The 16,334-nt window shown below is 47.7% G+C and overlaps 1 protein-coding gene across 1 annotated transcript; it reads right to left on the minus strand.

Annotated features, from left to right (window-relative positions):
- Positions 1-3,728: 3,728 nt before the first annotated feature.
- Positions 3,729-14,088, minus strand: LOC119279565 (proline-rich protein 36-like). The gene is made up of 3 exons (XM_037560765.1): positions 13,959-14,088; positions 6,699-7,165; positions 3,729-3,934 (listed from the first exon to the last, which is right to left on the minus strand). Exons 1-3 carry the CDS (start codon positions 14,086-14,088, stop codon positions 3,860-3,862), a joined length of 672 nt encoding a protein of 223 aa, XP_037416662.1. The 3' UTR covers positions 3,729-3,859.
- Positions 14,089-16,334: the final 2,246 nt, after the last annotated feature.

The raw sequence follows: 16,334 nt of genomic DNA on the forward strand, positions 1-16,334 counted from the left end.
CTGGCGGCGTGCGGCGGCCGAGGCGCGGAGCAAGAGGAGAGTCGATCAGGAGAGATGTGAATTGGAAAACGAACGGATGAGGGATTATGCATTCGGCTGCGTGTGTTTTTTTGTTAGGCTAATCATGGTCTAGGCCGGAATGGACTAATCGACATTTGCTTATGGGCTTTTTGGGCCCTTTATTTAGCCATCCACGTGAGGCCCTTTATTTGATGGGGTCAGCGACCATTTTTTACCGGGTTCAAGTGATCAAATAAGTACCTACACGCACGTAGCAGGCAAATTCCGTTGGGTTCACACTTATAGGATGGCTCCGCCGCTGGTTGTGCGTGTGTACGTCCATAAGGGTAAGTGTATGTGCATATATATATGAGCGTTTGCGAATGTACTGTGTTTAAAAAAAAGGTACGTGGAACCTCCCCTCATAAAAAAAGAAGGTATGTGGAACCATAAAGATCGTCCACGCCGTACCCTTTTGATCCTGCGACCCAAGGCGTACACCTAGGGTTTTCACTGCCTCTCCCGGGCACCGCGGCTAGTCCGCCTCACTCCTATGGTCCTAGGACCATGGAGACACGGGATCTCGGCCCTTATCTGCAGAAGGGCTATGTTTTAGGTGTTTTTTTAGTCCTGTTAGAGTTTGTGCCATGTTCCGGAAGACGAGGCAGCGACGTTCTAAAGATGGAATAAAGTTTTCCCCGTCTAGCCCCCATCCTGGCGGTGTTTCTAGTGTCGTCGAAGGGCGTATGCAGGTGTGTCTTCGGTGGATCTCTTGGGACCCGGTCAACGTTTGTGTTTGGTGGATCTGCTTGGATCTGGTCTTCGTTCACCGGCATCTGTGTGTTTGCAGGTTGGTCCTTCTGATATACACTTCTCTTCATCAGTGGCAGTTGTTGTTCTGGTGCGCTGGTTCCTATGAGGCCTTAGCACGACAACTTTCCCACTGTCTATTACAACAATGTTTGCTCGTCTTCGATCAATGAGGAGCGATGACGGCGGGGCGCCTTCGAATTTGCTACACTGCTTGTAGCCATCGCTAGGTGTTCTACAAACCTGAATGTAATTTCTACTTTGGGTACTCTTTTGTACTACCTTGACAACTGGTGAATAGATCAAAAACTTTCTTGCCAAAAACAGGAGGTACCTGAAACCACGTTTTACAGAGTTTATTCCTGCAACCTTCCCTAGCTAAGACGTGTGCGGCTTTATTCGCCGACCACCACACCCAGTCAACCCTATAATCCTAAAAGGATCATAGTAAGTCCTTCACCACTACCACTAATGGCCCATGAGCTGATAGGTCCTTTATTTCGTCGTTGATCTTCTTAACAGTTGATTGGGAATCAGTCTTCAATGCCAACTTTTGGATATCATGTATTTTTTCCCTCGCACCCGTGCCACTTGGGGAGCGACACCGGGGGCGCCCTAACACTATAAACCCTCGGCCCCACCTCCCCTCTCCTCCCCCGTCGTCGCCAGCATGGGTTGCAGAGGCCCCTGTGGTGATGGCGGCGGTGAGACTGCTCATAAGCGACGACCGGTTCCCTTGCGTCGCAGATATGCAGGCAGGCACAACTAGGAGTGGATCTGGCGCGACATGCGGGGTGTTTCCTTGCGCTTCGTTGCGCTCTCACGGTGGGGTGGCTCCCACATGTTCTACGATGATCTCATCGGATGAACCACAATGTCGGGGATTCAATCAATCCCGTATACAATTCCCTTTTTCCACCGGTATGTTACTTGCCCGAGATTCAATCGTCGGTATCCCCATACCTCGTTCAATCTCGTTACCGGCAAGTCTCTTTACTCATTCTGTAATGCATGATCCCGTGACTAACTCCTTAGTCACATTGAGCTCATTATGATGATGCATTACCGAGTGGGCCCAGAGATACCTCTCCGTCATACGGAGTGACAAATCCCAGTCTCGATTCGTGCCAACCCAACAGACACTTTCGGAGATACCTGTAGTGCTCCTTTATAGCCACCCAATTATGTTGTGACGTTTGGTACACCCAAAGCATTCCTACGGTATCCGGGAGTTGCACAATCTCATGGTCTAAGGAAATGATACTTGACATTAGAAAAGCTCTTAGTACACGATCTTGTGCTATGCTTAGGATTGGGTCTTGTCCATCACATCACTCTCCTAATGATGTGATCCTGTTATCAACGACATCCAAAGTCCATGGTCAGGAAACCACAACCATCTATTGATCAACGAGCTAGTCAACTAGAGGCTTACTAGGGACATATTACGGTCTATGTATTCACACATGTATTAAGGTTTCCGATCAATACAATTATAGCATGAACAATAGATAATTATCATGAACAAGGAAATATAATAATAACCATTTTATTATTGCCTCTAGGGCATATTTCCAACAGTCTCCCACTTGCACTAGAGTCAATAATCTAGTTACATTGTGATGAATCGAACACCCATAAAGTTCTGGTGTTGATCATGTTTTGCTCGTGGAAGAGGTTTAGTCAACGGATCTGCGACATTCAGATCCGTATGCACTTTACAAATATCTATGTCTCCATCTTGAATATTTTCACAAATGGAGTTGAAGCGACGCTTGATATGCCCGGTCTTGTGAAACCTGGGCTTCTTGGCAAGGGCAATAGCCCCAGTGTTGTCACAAAAGAGAGTCATCGGGCCCAAAACATTGGGAATAACTCCTAGGTCGGTGATGAACTCCTTCATCCAGATTGCTTCATGTGCTGCCTTCAAGGCTGCCATGTACTCCGCTTCACATGTTGATCCTGCCACGACACTTTGCTTGCAACTACACCAGCTGACTGCCCCACCATTCAAAATGTACACGTATCTGGTTTGTGACTTTGAGTCATCCAGATCTGTGTTGAAGCTAGCATCGACGTAACCCTTTACGACGAGCTCTTCGTCACCTCCATAAACGAGAAACATATCCTTAGTCCTTTTCAGGTACTTCGGGATATTCTTGACCGCTGTCCAGTGTTCCATGCCAGCATTACTTTGGTACCTCCCTACCAAACTTACGGCAAGGTTCACATCAGGTTTCGTACACAACATGGTATACATAATAGACCCTATGGCTGAGGCATAAAGGATGACACTCATATTTTCTCTATCTTCTGCCGAGGTCGGGCATTGAGCCGTGCTCAATCTCACACCTTGCAATACAGGCAAGAACCCCTTCTTGGACTGATCCATATTGAACTTCTTCAATATCTTGTCAAGGTATGTGCTTTGTGAAAGACCAATGAGGCGTCTCAATCTATATCTATAGATCTTGATGCCTAATATGTAAGCAGCTTCTCCAAGGTCCTTCATTGAAAAACACTTATTCAAGTAGGCCTATACACTTTCCAAAAGTTATATATCATTTCCCATCAATAGTATGTCATCTACATATAATATGAGAAATGCTACAGAGCTCCCACTCACTTTCTTGTAAACACAGTCTTCTTCATAAGTCTGCATAAACCCAAACGCATTGATCATTTCATTAAAGTGAATGTTCCAACTCCGAGATGCTTGCACCAGCCCATATGTGACGCCCCCGATTCAATCGTACACTAATCATACACGCAGATGTGTACGATCAAGATCAAGGACTCACGGGAAGATATCACAACACAACTCTAGACACAAATTAAAATAATACAAGCTTTATATTACAAGCCAGGGGCCTCGAGGGCTCGAATACATAAGCTCGAAAACACAAGAGTTAGCGGAAGCAACAATATCTGAGTACAGACATAAGTTGGACAAGTTTGCCTTAAGAAGGCTAGCACAAAAGCAACATCGATCGAAAAGGCAAGGCCTCCTGTCTGGGAACCTCCTAACTACTCGTGGTTGTCGCGGTCTTCATGAGGTTGTAGGCACCCTCGTGGTAGTAGAAGTCGTCGTCGAAGGTGGCGTCTGGCTCCTGGACTCCACCATCTGGTTGCAACAACCAGAAAGAAGAAAGAAGGGGGAAAAGGGGTAGCAAAGCAACCGTGAGTACTCATCCAAAGTACTCGCAAGCAAGGATCTACACTACATATGCAACATTATCAAAGAAAGGTTGTATATGTGGACTGGGCTGCAGAAATGCCAGAATAGAGAGAAGACCTAGTCCTATCAAAGACTAGCATCTTCTGGAAACCACCATCTTGCAGCAAACAGGAGGGAGTAGAGTGGCATAAAGTGAAGTAGTACTAGTGTTATCAACCTCGGCCAGAGATCCTTTCTCAACTCCCTGCGAGAAAGAAGTCCCAGAGCCGTACTATCCAATTCTCATCACCATCCAATTCTATCGCAAGTATCCAGTTCTAGTTGTATCGATCGGGATACAACTCCGAGTGTCCATTACCGTAGGACATGCTATGGATAGAGGTTTTCTTCCCTGCAGGGGTGCACCAACTTACCCACCACGCTCGATTAACTCCGACCGGACACACTTTCCTGGGTCATGCCCGGCCTCGGCCAAACAATACGCTGCAACCCGACCTAGTCTTAATAGAGAGGTCAACACGCCGGACTAAACCTATGCCCCCAGGGGTCATGGGCCATCTCCCCGGGAACTCTTGCACGTTGCGAACGCGGCCGGTGAGCAGACCTAGCTACCTCCCTAAAAAGGCAGGTGCTTACCAGTCCAACCCGGCGCGCGCCGCTCAGTCGCTGACGTCTATTAAGCTTCGGCTGATGCATATGCCGCAGAGCGCCCATACTATGCCCACGTGATGGTTAGTGCTATCAGGCCAGAGGCCGCTCGGATCAAATATCCAAATCGTAGTGGATTAGGAATGCGCGGTAACAAGCAGAGACTCACGAAAGATGTGACCCCGTTGCCCCGTCTCGAGGACTTGCGGCAAGGGCTAGGAATGCCCCGCCACGCCTCGTAATTATCTCTCGGGCACCTTCCAAGTCAACCCGTCTCCACATCACTCGCAATTATGCTCGCGTGGGTACCCCTCAGGGTCGACCCGTCTTTAGTAACATGATTCAGTGTAAAGTCATAGTAATCATAGTAAATGTGTGTCTAAACATCAAGGGGAAAACCCGAGGAATCACCCCCGGTGGATTCTACTCGATGTAATCATCAAGGTGAACTTAAGAGGAATCACCCCCGAGGTTCACACTTGAGGGGTTGCACAACAGAGTCGTATCGGAAGTGGTTAAGGCAGAATCACCCTCGATGACCACGACCGAATAGCTACACTACAGGGTTAAAATCATAAGTGCTGTAGAGGTCTCACCCTCATCACTCGATAATAACCCAGCAGTGTCGAGCAACTAAGGGGAAAGTGATGTGCGGTGTCGGGGCCTGGTCTTCGATCCCGTTGATCGGGTCTTCAATGATGAAGCAGGGGCAACAAGGACAAGGTGGGGGTCACTGATGGATCACTAACTAACCTATACTAAGCAGTCTAGGATAAGCAGGTAAGGTAACAATAAGCAGGTTACAAAAGCAGGCTATGCATCATAATAGGAGCAAACAATAACAATAGCAAAATCTAATGCAAGCATGAGAGAATGGAATGGGCGATATCGGGATGATCAAAGGGGGGGCTTGCCTGGTTGCTCTGGCAAGGAGGGGTCTTCGTCGACGTAGTCGATCACATGGGCATCATTGGTGTCGGGGTCTATCGGAGAGAAGAGGAGGAAGAAACAATAAATACATAGCAAGCAAGTGTATAACAGGACAACAGGCAGAGCTAGACGTGTTCTAACGCGGTGCTATACGTTACCGGCGAAGGGGGTAACATCCGGGAATGTTTCCCCGAAGTTTGGCATTTTCGGACCGATGAAACGGGGGGAAAGGTTGCATGTTCGCTATGCTAGGGACGTGTGGCATTCAAACGGACCGCGTATTTGGATTCGTCTCATCGTTCTGAGCAACTTTCATGTAGAAAACATTTTCATCTGACTTACGGTTGAATTTAAAATGATATTTCAAAATTTAACAAATATTCTAAAATTTCTGCATTTAATTAATCCAGATTGACCAAGTCAATTTGACTGGTCAAAAAGGAAGGCATGGCCCACATGACATAGACTGAACCTAAAAAAATAAAATAAAATCTAACTTAACTAAATGGGGTCCACCTGCCATAGGCTAGTAACTAACCTAACTAGTGATTAACACTAAACTAATTGGACAGGGCCGTTCTCACATCTAGTGGCTGTGCCACGGCCAACACTCATGGGGCAGAACCACGGCGGCCATAGTCATTATCAGCAACAAGCAACAACATAGTAGCACGAAGATAGAGCAGTAGTAAGCAGCACTAGAAGAGCAGCAACCGGAGCAGCAGTAGTGCAGTAGCAGGCGCCAACAGCAAGGGCAGCAGTAGCGGCGAGGCAAGCAGCAACGCAGCAGGCGAGCAGCACGGCTGAGCGCATCTACAGCGAACGGGGCACGACCCGGGCGTGTGTGACGATGCAGCATGCGCCGGTGGGCGCGGCCGAGGCAGCTAGGAGCTCGCGACGAGCGCGGCCAAACCGAGGAAGGGGAGCGGCGGTAGGCACGGCGCGAGCGAGTGCGCAAGCGCGTCCGTGTGTGGACGGTCAAGCGCGTGCGTGGACGGGGCGAACTCCCATCTATTGCGACTAAACGGCAGCGGCCGGAGCATGGGATAGACGGGGTCAATGCTACAAGTGGGGATGGCAGCTACGGGGAGGAATCGAACGGGAAACATGGGGCTTTTGCTGTGGTGCTCACCGTGAGGTCATGCGGACGGCTCGTGGACGCCGGGGTGGACGAACGGCAGCGGATCGAAGGAGATCGCCGACGGCAGAGGTTGAAGGAGGTGGTCGATGACGGCGGCCAGCGGGCGAAGATGAGGAAGACGGGGCCGATCCACGTGGTGGTGATGTTGAGCTCGAACGGGTAGATGTAGACGACGTAGGCAAGGACGAGGATGCTCTTGGACACACCGGCGAGACGAGAGGCGGTCGGTGGCTGTGTGGACGACGGCGGGCGGCGACGAAGACGTTGGGGAAGAAGACGTTGGGGGAGGGGTGTAAGGGGATCTGGTGGGGAGAGGGAAAGGCGGAGAGGAAGAGCTGGGTGGAGTGGGCGAGTGGGGAGGGAGCCCGAGGCGTCGGGGCTGCCCTTATCCCCTCGCCGCCGACGTGGCAGCGCGGGGCGCCACGCCTGGTCCAGTGGGAACGAGATGGGGGGAGGGGCTCGGTCGCGTGAACAGAGAGGAGAGGGATGACCGGGGAGGGGGAGTGGGTCGGCCTAGCTGGGCCAGCTGGCTCGGGTGGGCCGAAGTCCAGGTGAGGCAGGGGGCTCTCTTCTTCTTTTCCTTTCTTTGCTTTCTGTTTTTAATAAACAGAGATGGGTAAGAAAATATTGGGCATGCTATTTACTTAGGAAAAATATGGGAAGTGCCCCTTTTATTCCCTGGTGATCTTAGACAGTGCCACAATTATTTTGGAGACCAGAAGAATTCATTTGGTATTTTCATAAATAGGATAGCATTTAAAAATGCTGAATTGGTGCTGTTATAATTGCTAATGCTCATCTTTGCACAAAAGTGAGGTTGTGTTCCTTAACAAATAATTGTTACAGAATTGTTGACAGATGATGAACATTTTTCCAGCAACTTTTGAGCAACTTCAAACTTCACTTGAATTTGAATTGACCGGAATTTCAAATGGGATATTGAACAAAGTTGATTAAGCACTGTTTGGAAAAATGATTAGTTTAATCACAGAGGGTTACTGTAGCATGACACTGGGGGTGTTACAAATCTCCTCCACTTCAAGAATTCTCGTCCCGAGATTTAAGAGGTGGAGTAAGGGGAAAGACTCGGGAAGGGCGGAGCTCAACACAAGATAGGGACGGGGGTACTATGTAAGTGAACGTGGCATAGAGGCATCTCTCGAGTTGAAATTCAAGAAAGTCATCGAGAGCAAGGTGAGGTGCAATAAGAAGATTCAAACTGGTAGACAATCGTTTGTTGCCTGAAATAGAGGGTGAATGGGGTTCAGAGCATGGATAGGTATTGCATCTGTTACCAGAACAGATCACAAGAAGGTGGCTCGTGAATTACATACGAAGCCAAGCGCGAGGAATAACTTTGGAAACAGGGGTGTACAGTTGAGTCAGGTTTCTACCCTGTGGAACGGTGGGTTATAGGCCCGCCATGTGGTCTAAAAGTAGGAAGGGTGATGATAGCAAGGCATGTTAGAGCATAGACTGTCAGTTATGTTGGCAACAACGTTGGTACCAAGGGCGAGGGACGAAGAGAACCATTTTCCTGCTCGTTGAACGAGGCGGACCAATAGGCAAAGTTCTCGTCCATCGGTGGCTACTGGAATGCCACCATCAATAGAAACAGGGGTATTCTGACCAAGTTGTACATCGAGGTGTTTACATAAGCAGTGAATATTATCGCTTATATCATCTAGATTACCAGAAAGGTTAAACAAAACCATGGAAAGGAAAATGTGATTAGTATATTAATCAGAACAAAGGAAAGGAAAAGGTGATTATACCCGAGTATCAGGAGTATATCCTTCCCAAGGAAAGGTAGAGCATGATATACATAATAGGACTCCAAGTATGTAACCATTTAGGGAAAAGGGCGAGGGAACTCATGATGTTACCCATACAATAGTGTTTGGATAATTGATCAGGAAACATTTAGCATTGCGCCTCCAATGTTCTTAATGATGTTCGGAGTAACACAGTCATACTTTTGGGTAGCATTGACATGGTCATCAGGTAAAGGTCGGACCTTGGGAACACAAAGGAGCCCTCGAGAATTACTTGAAAACCTCATACAATTTTATCAGGGAAGAAGAGGAGGTGGCCGATGGTTTCAGCAAAAATCAATCGACATGTCAAAAAGGATGTATTTCCAAAATTTATATGAACAAATACGTGTTGGGGAAGGAAAGAATGTTGTCGATGATAACACAAATCATCGAGGGTCAAGGATGGTATTTGTCATCATGAATTCAATCGATATCCTGGAAGAGCTCAGAATGTTGATGATCACGACACATTTTCGAGAGATTTCATGAAGATGTAATCAATCAGCGATGACATCAATTCAAAGGAATGATAAAGCGAAAGGTTATTGAACCACGGGTACGACACAAACTCGAGATCAAGCTTGTTGTGCAAGGCAAAAGGATATGACGAGGAAGGTCGACATAAGCTTAGCTCATCATGAAAATTGTGCTCTGGGAAGGACCAGGTAGCACAGTTAAATTTAGCACGATAATGATATAGCCGACCAGGCTAGGAATGACTTGAAGGATTATTAAACTCGTAAGCAATGAAAATTACTTAGAGTTATTGAATCGGAGTGTGGAATCGATTCACTTATCGGTATTCTCGACTGACTAATAACTCAGAACCCGGGGAAAATTGGAATCGGTGAGAAGCAATACTAGAAGAAGACTCACACGAAGCAACACAGATGTTTGATATTCTCAAGATACCAGAGGGTAATACTCGAAGGTAGAGTAGAATAGATGCTTGATAGGTGAAACGATCTGCACAAGACAAGTACTTTAACTTGTTCGAGAAATGGGATCAAAGAAGAACAATATGGCGAGAACCATGATTGCAAAAGATCAAATCCCAGAGATCGGATGATATTATATGAAGGAAGTTATTATTACAAGAAGCTTATATGATAGGATCTACATAGTGTCCATGGGCATGAACAAAAAGTTCAAGGTCAACTCCCACTCTTCAATGCATAACCTCTCATTCACTTCTCGCTTTCGATGGAGTTGTAAGTGTTGGAATTTATCTGGCGAAACACCAGAAGAGTATGACTCGTGAGAACTCTTAAGTTCACACGGATTATGGAAGGCATAAGTTCAACCCAGGGGCATCTTAGCGACATATACCACAAACTTCAAGAGTAAATAACACAAGCTCGAAAGCCGAGCATGGTTAGCCAAAGCAGAGAAAACAATTTACCAAAGGCATTTTATATCGAGGGAAGAACTCACAAGGTTACTGCATATGAAGGACGTTGTCGGATAGAACCCCACAAAGGATCGGTGGTTCACAAAGGATCTGATGTGAGCATTGGTACTCAACCAGAAGAAGAAACAATTCAAGGACATCAGATTATAGAAAAAACTGACTAATTCTAAGCTCGAATGCAAAGGAATTATGATTTCCATATCAAGGGATCAGAAGCAAACACTCTGATAAAGGACGGATAAGTTGTATAGACTTAGGGGTAAATCGTCGGCAATTTGATTGGTTGAGAACCAGCTCATGTTCAAAATGACGTCTGAGCCAGAAGGATGAATCTAGGATCCGACTGAGGATTGCGAGCATTTGCAACATATTGAATCAACAGACTCAAAATGATAGTGACAAAGGATGCCAATAAGATTACTAGACTTATGGGATTAACCATAATGCAAGCAAGCAAGAATTTCAAGAACAACAGGTTGCTGAGGATTATCGAAAGATCGAATAGTATTTCGAAGACTTTTGTGAAACACATGAACAACTGGGAAAAAAACAAATCCTCAATATGTGTGAGGATTAGTTTGTAGGTGTATTCATGCGACAAGGAACTGCAAGGCAGTAAGCACAAAGGATTCTCGGAACAACGACGAGTACTTCGGGGTATCTTGTAATAACAAGAGCAACTGGGGACGAATGTAAGAATGGCAAGTGTATGTGGTTATCCATAGGGGTTGACGGTGGAAGGGAATTGCAAATGCGATGAGCACAAGTTATCAGGATAACATCGTAGAGTAACTTCGGGGTCTTCTGATGAATCAAGCCGTCATCTGGAATGAAGGGCCTCTCCAGGAAGAAGTAATTACGAGATCCTAGTGTTAGAGTTAGTAAATTCGTTTAACCCGAGTAGAAGAGAGTTCAGAGTCCCAGAGTATAGATGAGGAGTAAAAGATCCTAATACCACCCAGTGGCGACGTGGGCCCGTAAGACACACAACCAATGTTAGTAAAAGTTTTTCAGTGACTAGACTCAACTTCGGTCAAGGAGTTGGAAAGGGGGCTACCTACAGGCAGTCGGCTCTGATACCAACTTGTGACGCCCCCGATTCAATCTTACACTAATCATACACGCAAATGTGTACGATCAAGATCAAGGACTCACGGGAAGATATCACAACACAACTCTAGACACAAATTAAAATAATACAAGCTTTATATTACAAGCCAGGGGCCTCGAGGGCTCGAATACATAAGCTTGAAAACACAAGAGTTAGCGGAAGCAACAATATCTGAGTACAGACATAAGTTAGACAAGTTTGCCTTAAGAAGGCTAGCACAAAATCAACATCGATCGAAAAGGCAAGGCCTCCTGCCTGGGAGCCTCCTAACTACTCCTGGTCGTCGCGGTCTTCATGAGGTAGTAGGCACCCTCGTGGTAGTAGAAGTCGTCGTCGAAGGTGGCGTCTGGTTCCTGGACTCCACCATCTGGTTGCAACAACCAGAAAGAAGAAAGAAGGGGGAAAAGGGGTAGCAAAGCAACCGTGAGTACTCATCCAAAGTACTCGCAAGCAAGGATCTACACTACATATGCAACATTATCAAAGAAAGGTTGTATATGTGGACTGGGCTGCAGAAATGCCAGAATAGAGAGAAGGCCTAGTCCTATCGAAGACTAGCATCTTCTGGAAACCACCATCTTGCAGCAAACAGGAGGGAGTAGAGTAGCCTAAAGTGAAGTAGTACTAGTGTTATCAACCTCGACCAGAGATCCTTTCTCGACTCCCTGCGAGAAAGAAGTCCCAGAGCCGTACTATCCAATTCTCATCACCATCCAATTCTCATCGCAAGTATCCAGTTCTAGTTGTATCGATCGGGATACAACTCCGAGTGTCCATTACCGTAGGACATGCTATCGATAGAGGTTTTCTTCCCTGCAGGGGTGCACCAACTTACCCACCACGCTCCATTAACTCCGACCGGACACACTTTCCTGGGTCATGCCCGGCCTCGGCCAAACAATACGCCGCAACCCGACCTAGTCTTAATAGAGAGGCCAGCACGCCGGACTAAACCTATGCCCCCAGGGGTCATGGGCCATCTCCCCGGGAACTCTTGCACGTTGCGAACGCGACCGATGAGCAGACCTAGCTACCTCCCTAAAAAGGCAGGTGCTTACCAGTCCAACCCGGCGCGCACCGCTCAGTCGCTGACGTCTATTAAGCTTCGGCTGATGCATACGGCGCAGAGCGCCCATACTATGCCCACGTGATGGTTAGTGCTATCAGGCCAGAGGCCCCTCGGATCAAATATCCAAATCGTAGTGGATTAGGAATGCGCGGTAACAAGCAAAGACTCACGAAAGATGTGACCCCGTTGCCCCGTCTCGAGGACTTGCGGCAAGGGCTAGGAATGCCCGACCACGCCTCGTAATTATCTCTCGGGCACCTTCCAGGTCAACCCGTCTCCACATCACTCGCAATTATGCTCGCGCGGGTACCCCTCAGGGCCGACCCGTCTTTAGTAACATGGTTCAGTGTAAAGTCATAGTAATCATAGTAAATGTGTGTCTAAACATCAAGGGGAAAACCCGAGGAATCACCCCCGATGGATTCTACTCGATGTAATCATCAAGGTGAACTTAAGAGGAATCACCCCCGAGGTTCACACTTGAGGGGTTGCACAACAGAGTCGTATCGGAAGTGGTTAAGGCAGAATCACCCTCGATGACCACGACCGAATAGCTACACTACAGGGTTAAAATCATAAGTGCTGTAGAGGTCTCACCCTCGTCACTCGATAATAACCCAGCAGTGTCGAGCAACTAAGGGGAAAGTGATGTGCGGTGCCGGGGCCTGGTCTTCGATCCCGTTGATCGGGTCTTCAATGATGAAGCAGGGGCAACAAGGACAAGGTGGGGGTCACTGATGGATCACTAACTAACCTATACTAAGAAGTCTAGGATAAGCAGGTAAGGTAACAATAAGCAGGTTACAAAAGCAGGCTATGCATCATAATAGGAGCAAACAATAACAATAGCAAAATCTAATGCAAGCATGAGAAAATGGAATGGGCGATATCAGGATGATCAAAGGGGGGGCTTGCCTGGTTGCTCTGGCAAGGAGGGGTCGTCGTCGACGTAGTCGATCACATGGGCATCATTGGTGTCGGGGTCTACCGGAGAGAAGAGGGGGAAGAAACAGTAAATACATAGCAAGCAAGTGTATAACAGGACAACAGGCAGAGCTAGACGTGTTCTAACGCGGTGCTATACGTTACCGGTGAAGGGGGTAACATCCGGGAATGTTTCCCCGAAGTTTGGCATTTTCGGACCGATGAAACGGGGGGAAAGGTTGCATGTTCGCTATGCTAGGGACGTGTGGCATTCAAATGGACCGCGTATTTGGATTCGTCTCATCGTTCTGAGCAACTTTAATGTAGAAAACATTTTCATCTGACTTACGGTTGAATTTAAAATGATATTTCAAAGTTTAATAAATATTCTAAAATTTCTGCATTTAATTAATCCAGATTGACCAAGTCAATTGACTGGTCAAAAAGGAAGGCATGGCCCACATGACATAGACTGAACCTCAACAAAATAAATAAAATCTAACTTAACTAAATGGGGTCCACCTGCCATAGGCTAGTAACTAACCTAACTAGTGATTAACACTAAACTAATTGGACAGGGCCGTTCTCACATCTAGTGGCTGTGCCACGGCCAACACTCATGGGGCAGAACCACGGCGGCCATAGTCATTATCAGCAACAAGCAACAACATAGTAGCACGAAGATAGAGCAGTAGTAAGCAGCACTAGAAGAGCAGCAACCGGAGCAGCAGTAGTGCAGTAGCAGGCGCCAAGAGCAAGGGCAGCAGCAGCGGCAAGGCAAGCAGCAACGCAGCAGACGAGCAACACAGCTGAGCGCAGCTGCTGCGCGCGGGGCACGACCCAGGCGTGCGTGACGACGCAGCACGCGCCGGTGGGCGCGGCCGGGGCAGCTAGGAGCTCGCGACGAGCGCGGCCAAACCGAGGCAGGGGAGCGGCGGTAGGCACGACGCGAGCGAGTGCGCGAGCGCGTCCGTGTGTGGATGGTCAAGCGCGTGCGTGGACGGGGTGAACTCCCATCTATTGCGACTAAATGACAGCGGCCGGATCATGGGATAGACGGGGTCAATGCTACAAGTGGGGATGGCAGCTACGGGGAGGAATCGAACGGGAAACATGGGGCTTTTGCTGTGGTGCTCACCGTGAGGTCATGCGGACGGCTCATGGACGCCGGGTGGACGAACGGCAGCGGATCGAAGGAGATCGCCGATGGCAGAGGTTGAAGAAGGTGGTCGATGACGGCGGCCAGCGGGCGAAGACGAGGAAGACGGGGCCGATCCACGTGGTGGTGATGTTGAGCTCGAACGGGTCGATGTAGACGACGTAGGCAAGGACGAGGATGCTCTTGGACACACCGGCGAGACGAGAGGCGGTCGGTGGCTGTGTGGACGATGGCGGGCGGCGACGAAGACGTTGGGGAAGAAGACGTTGGGGGAGGGGTGTAAGGGGATCTGGTGGGGAGAGAGAAAGGCGGAGAGGAAGAGCTGGGTGGAGTGGGCGAGTAGGGAGGGAGCCCGAGGCGTCGGGGCTGCCCTTATCCCCTCGCCGCCGATGTGGCAGCGCGGGGCGCCGCGCCAGGTCCGGTGGGAACGAGATGGGGGGAGGGGCTCGGTCGCGTGAACAGAGAGGAGAGGGATGACCGGGGAGGGGGAGTGGGCCGGCCTAGCTGGGCCAGCTGGCTCGGGTGGACCGAAGTCCAGGTGAGGCAGGGGGCTCTCTTCTTCTTTTCCTTTCTTTGCTTTATGTTTTCTTAATAAACAGAGATGGGTAAGAAAACATTGGGCATGCTATTTACTTAGGAAAAATATGGGAAGTGCCCCTTTTATTCCCCGGTGATCTTAGACAGTGCCACAATTATTTTGGAGACAAGAAGAATTCATTTGGTATTTTCATAAATAGGATAGCATTTAAAAATGTTGAATTGGTGCTGTTATAATTGCTAATGCTCATCTTTGCACAAAAGTGAGGTTGTGTTCCTTAACAAATAATTGTTACAGAATTGTTGACAGATGATGAATATTTTTCCAGCAACTTTTGAGCAACTTCAAACTTCACTTGAATTTGAATTGACTGGAATTTCAAATGGGATATTGAACAAAGTTGATTAAGCTCTGTTTGGAAAAATGATTAGTTTAATCACAGAGGGTTACTGTAGCATGACACTGGGCTTCTTGGCAAGGGCAATAGCCCCAGTGTTGTCACAAAATAGAGTCATCGGGCCCAACACATTGGGAATAACTCCTAGGTCGGTGATGAACTCCTTCATCCAGATTGCTTCATGTGCTGCCTCCGAGGCTGCCATGTACTCCACTTCACATGTTGATCCTGCCACGACACTTTGCTTGCAACTACACCAGCTGACTGCCCCACCATTCAAAATGTACACGTATCTGGTTTGTGACTTGGAGTCATCCAGATCTGTGTTGAAGCTAGCATCGACGTAACCCTTTACGACGAGCTCTTCGTCACCTCCATAAACGAGAAACATATCCTTAGTCCTTTTCAGGTACTTCGGGATATTCTTGACCGCTGTCCAGTGTTCCATGCCGGCATTACTTTGGTACCTCCCTACCAAACTTACGGCAAGGTTCACATCAGGTTTCGTACACAACATGGTATACATAATAGACCCTATGGCTGAGGCATAAGGGATGACACTCATATTTTCTCTATCTTCTGCCGAGGTCGGGCATTGAGCCGTGCTCAATCTCACACCTTGCAATACAGGCAAGAACCCTTTCTTGGACTGATCCATATTGAACTTCTTCAATATCTTGTCAAGGTATGTGCTTTGTGAAAGACCAATGAGGCGTCTCAATCTATATCTATAGATCTTGATGCCTAATATGTAAGCAGCTTCTCCAAGGTCCTTCATTGAAAAACACTTATTCAAGTAGGCCTTTATGGTTTCCAAAAGTTATATATCATTTCCCATCAATAGTATGTCATCTACATATAATATGAGAAATGCTACATAGCTCCCACTCACTTTCTTGTAAACACAGGCTTCTTCATAAGTCTGCATAAACCCAAACGCATTGATCATTTCATTAAAGCAAATGTTCCAACTCCGAGATGCTTGCACCAGCCCATAGATGGAGCGCTGGAACTTGCACACCTTCTCAGCATTCTTAGGATCGACAAAACCTTCCGGCTGCATCATATACAATTCCTTCTTAAGGAAACCGTTAACGAATGTTGTTTTGACGTCCATTTGCCATATCTCATAATCATAGAATGCGGCAACTGCTAACATGATTCGGACGGACTTCAGCTTCGCTACGGGTGAGAAGGTCTC

The sequence above is a fragment of the Triticum dicoccoides genome, chromosome 3B, assembly GCF_002162155.2.
Source record: "Triticum dicoccoides isolate Atlit2015 ecotype Zavitan chromosome 3B, WEW_v2.0, whole genome shotgun sequence".
In the NCBI taxonomy this organism is placed as follows: Eukaryota; Viridiplantae; Streptophyta; class Magnoliopsida; order Poales; family Poaceae; genus Triticum; species Triticum dicoccoides.

Coding starts and splice junctions, on each gene's coding strand:
- LOC119279565 (XM_037560765.1), bottom strand. CDS start 14,088: ATGATCCGGCCGCTGTCATTTAGTCGCAATAGATGGGAGTTCACCCCG. Junction 7,166..13,958: donor ACCGCCGCTCCCCTGCCTCG/GTTTGGCCGCGC, acceptor CACGCGACCGAG/CCCCTCCCCCCATCTCGTTC. Junction 3,935..6,698: donor GCCGTCCGCATGACCTCACG/GTGAGCACCACA, acceptor TGTTGCAACCAG/ATGGTGGAGTCCAGGAGCCA.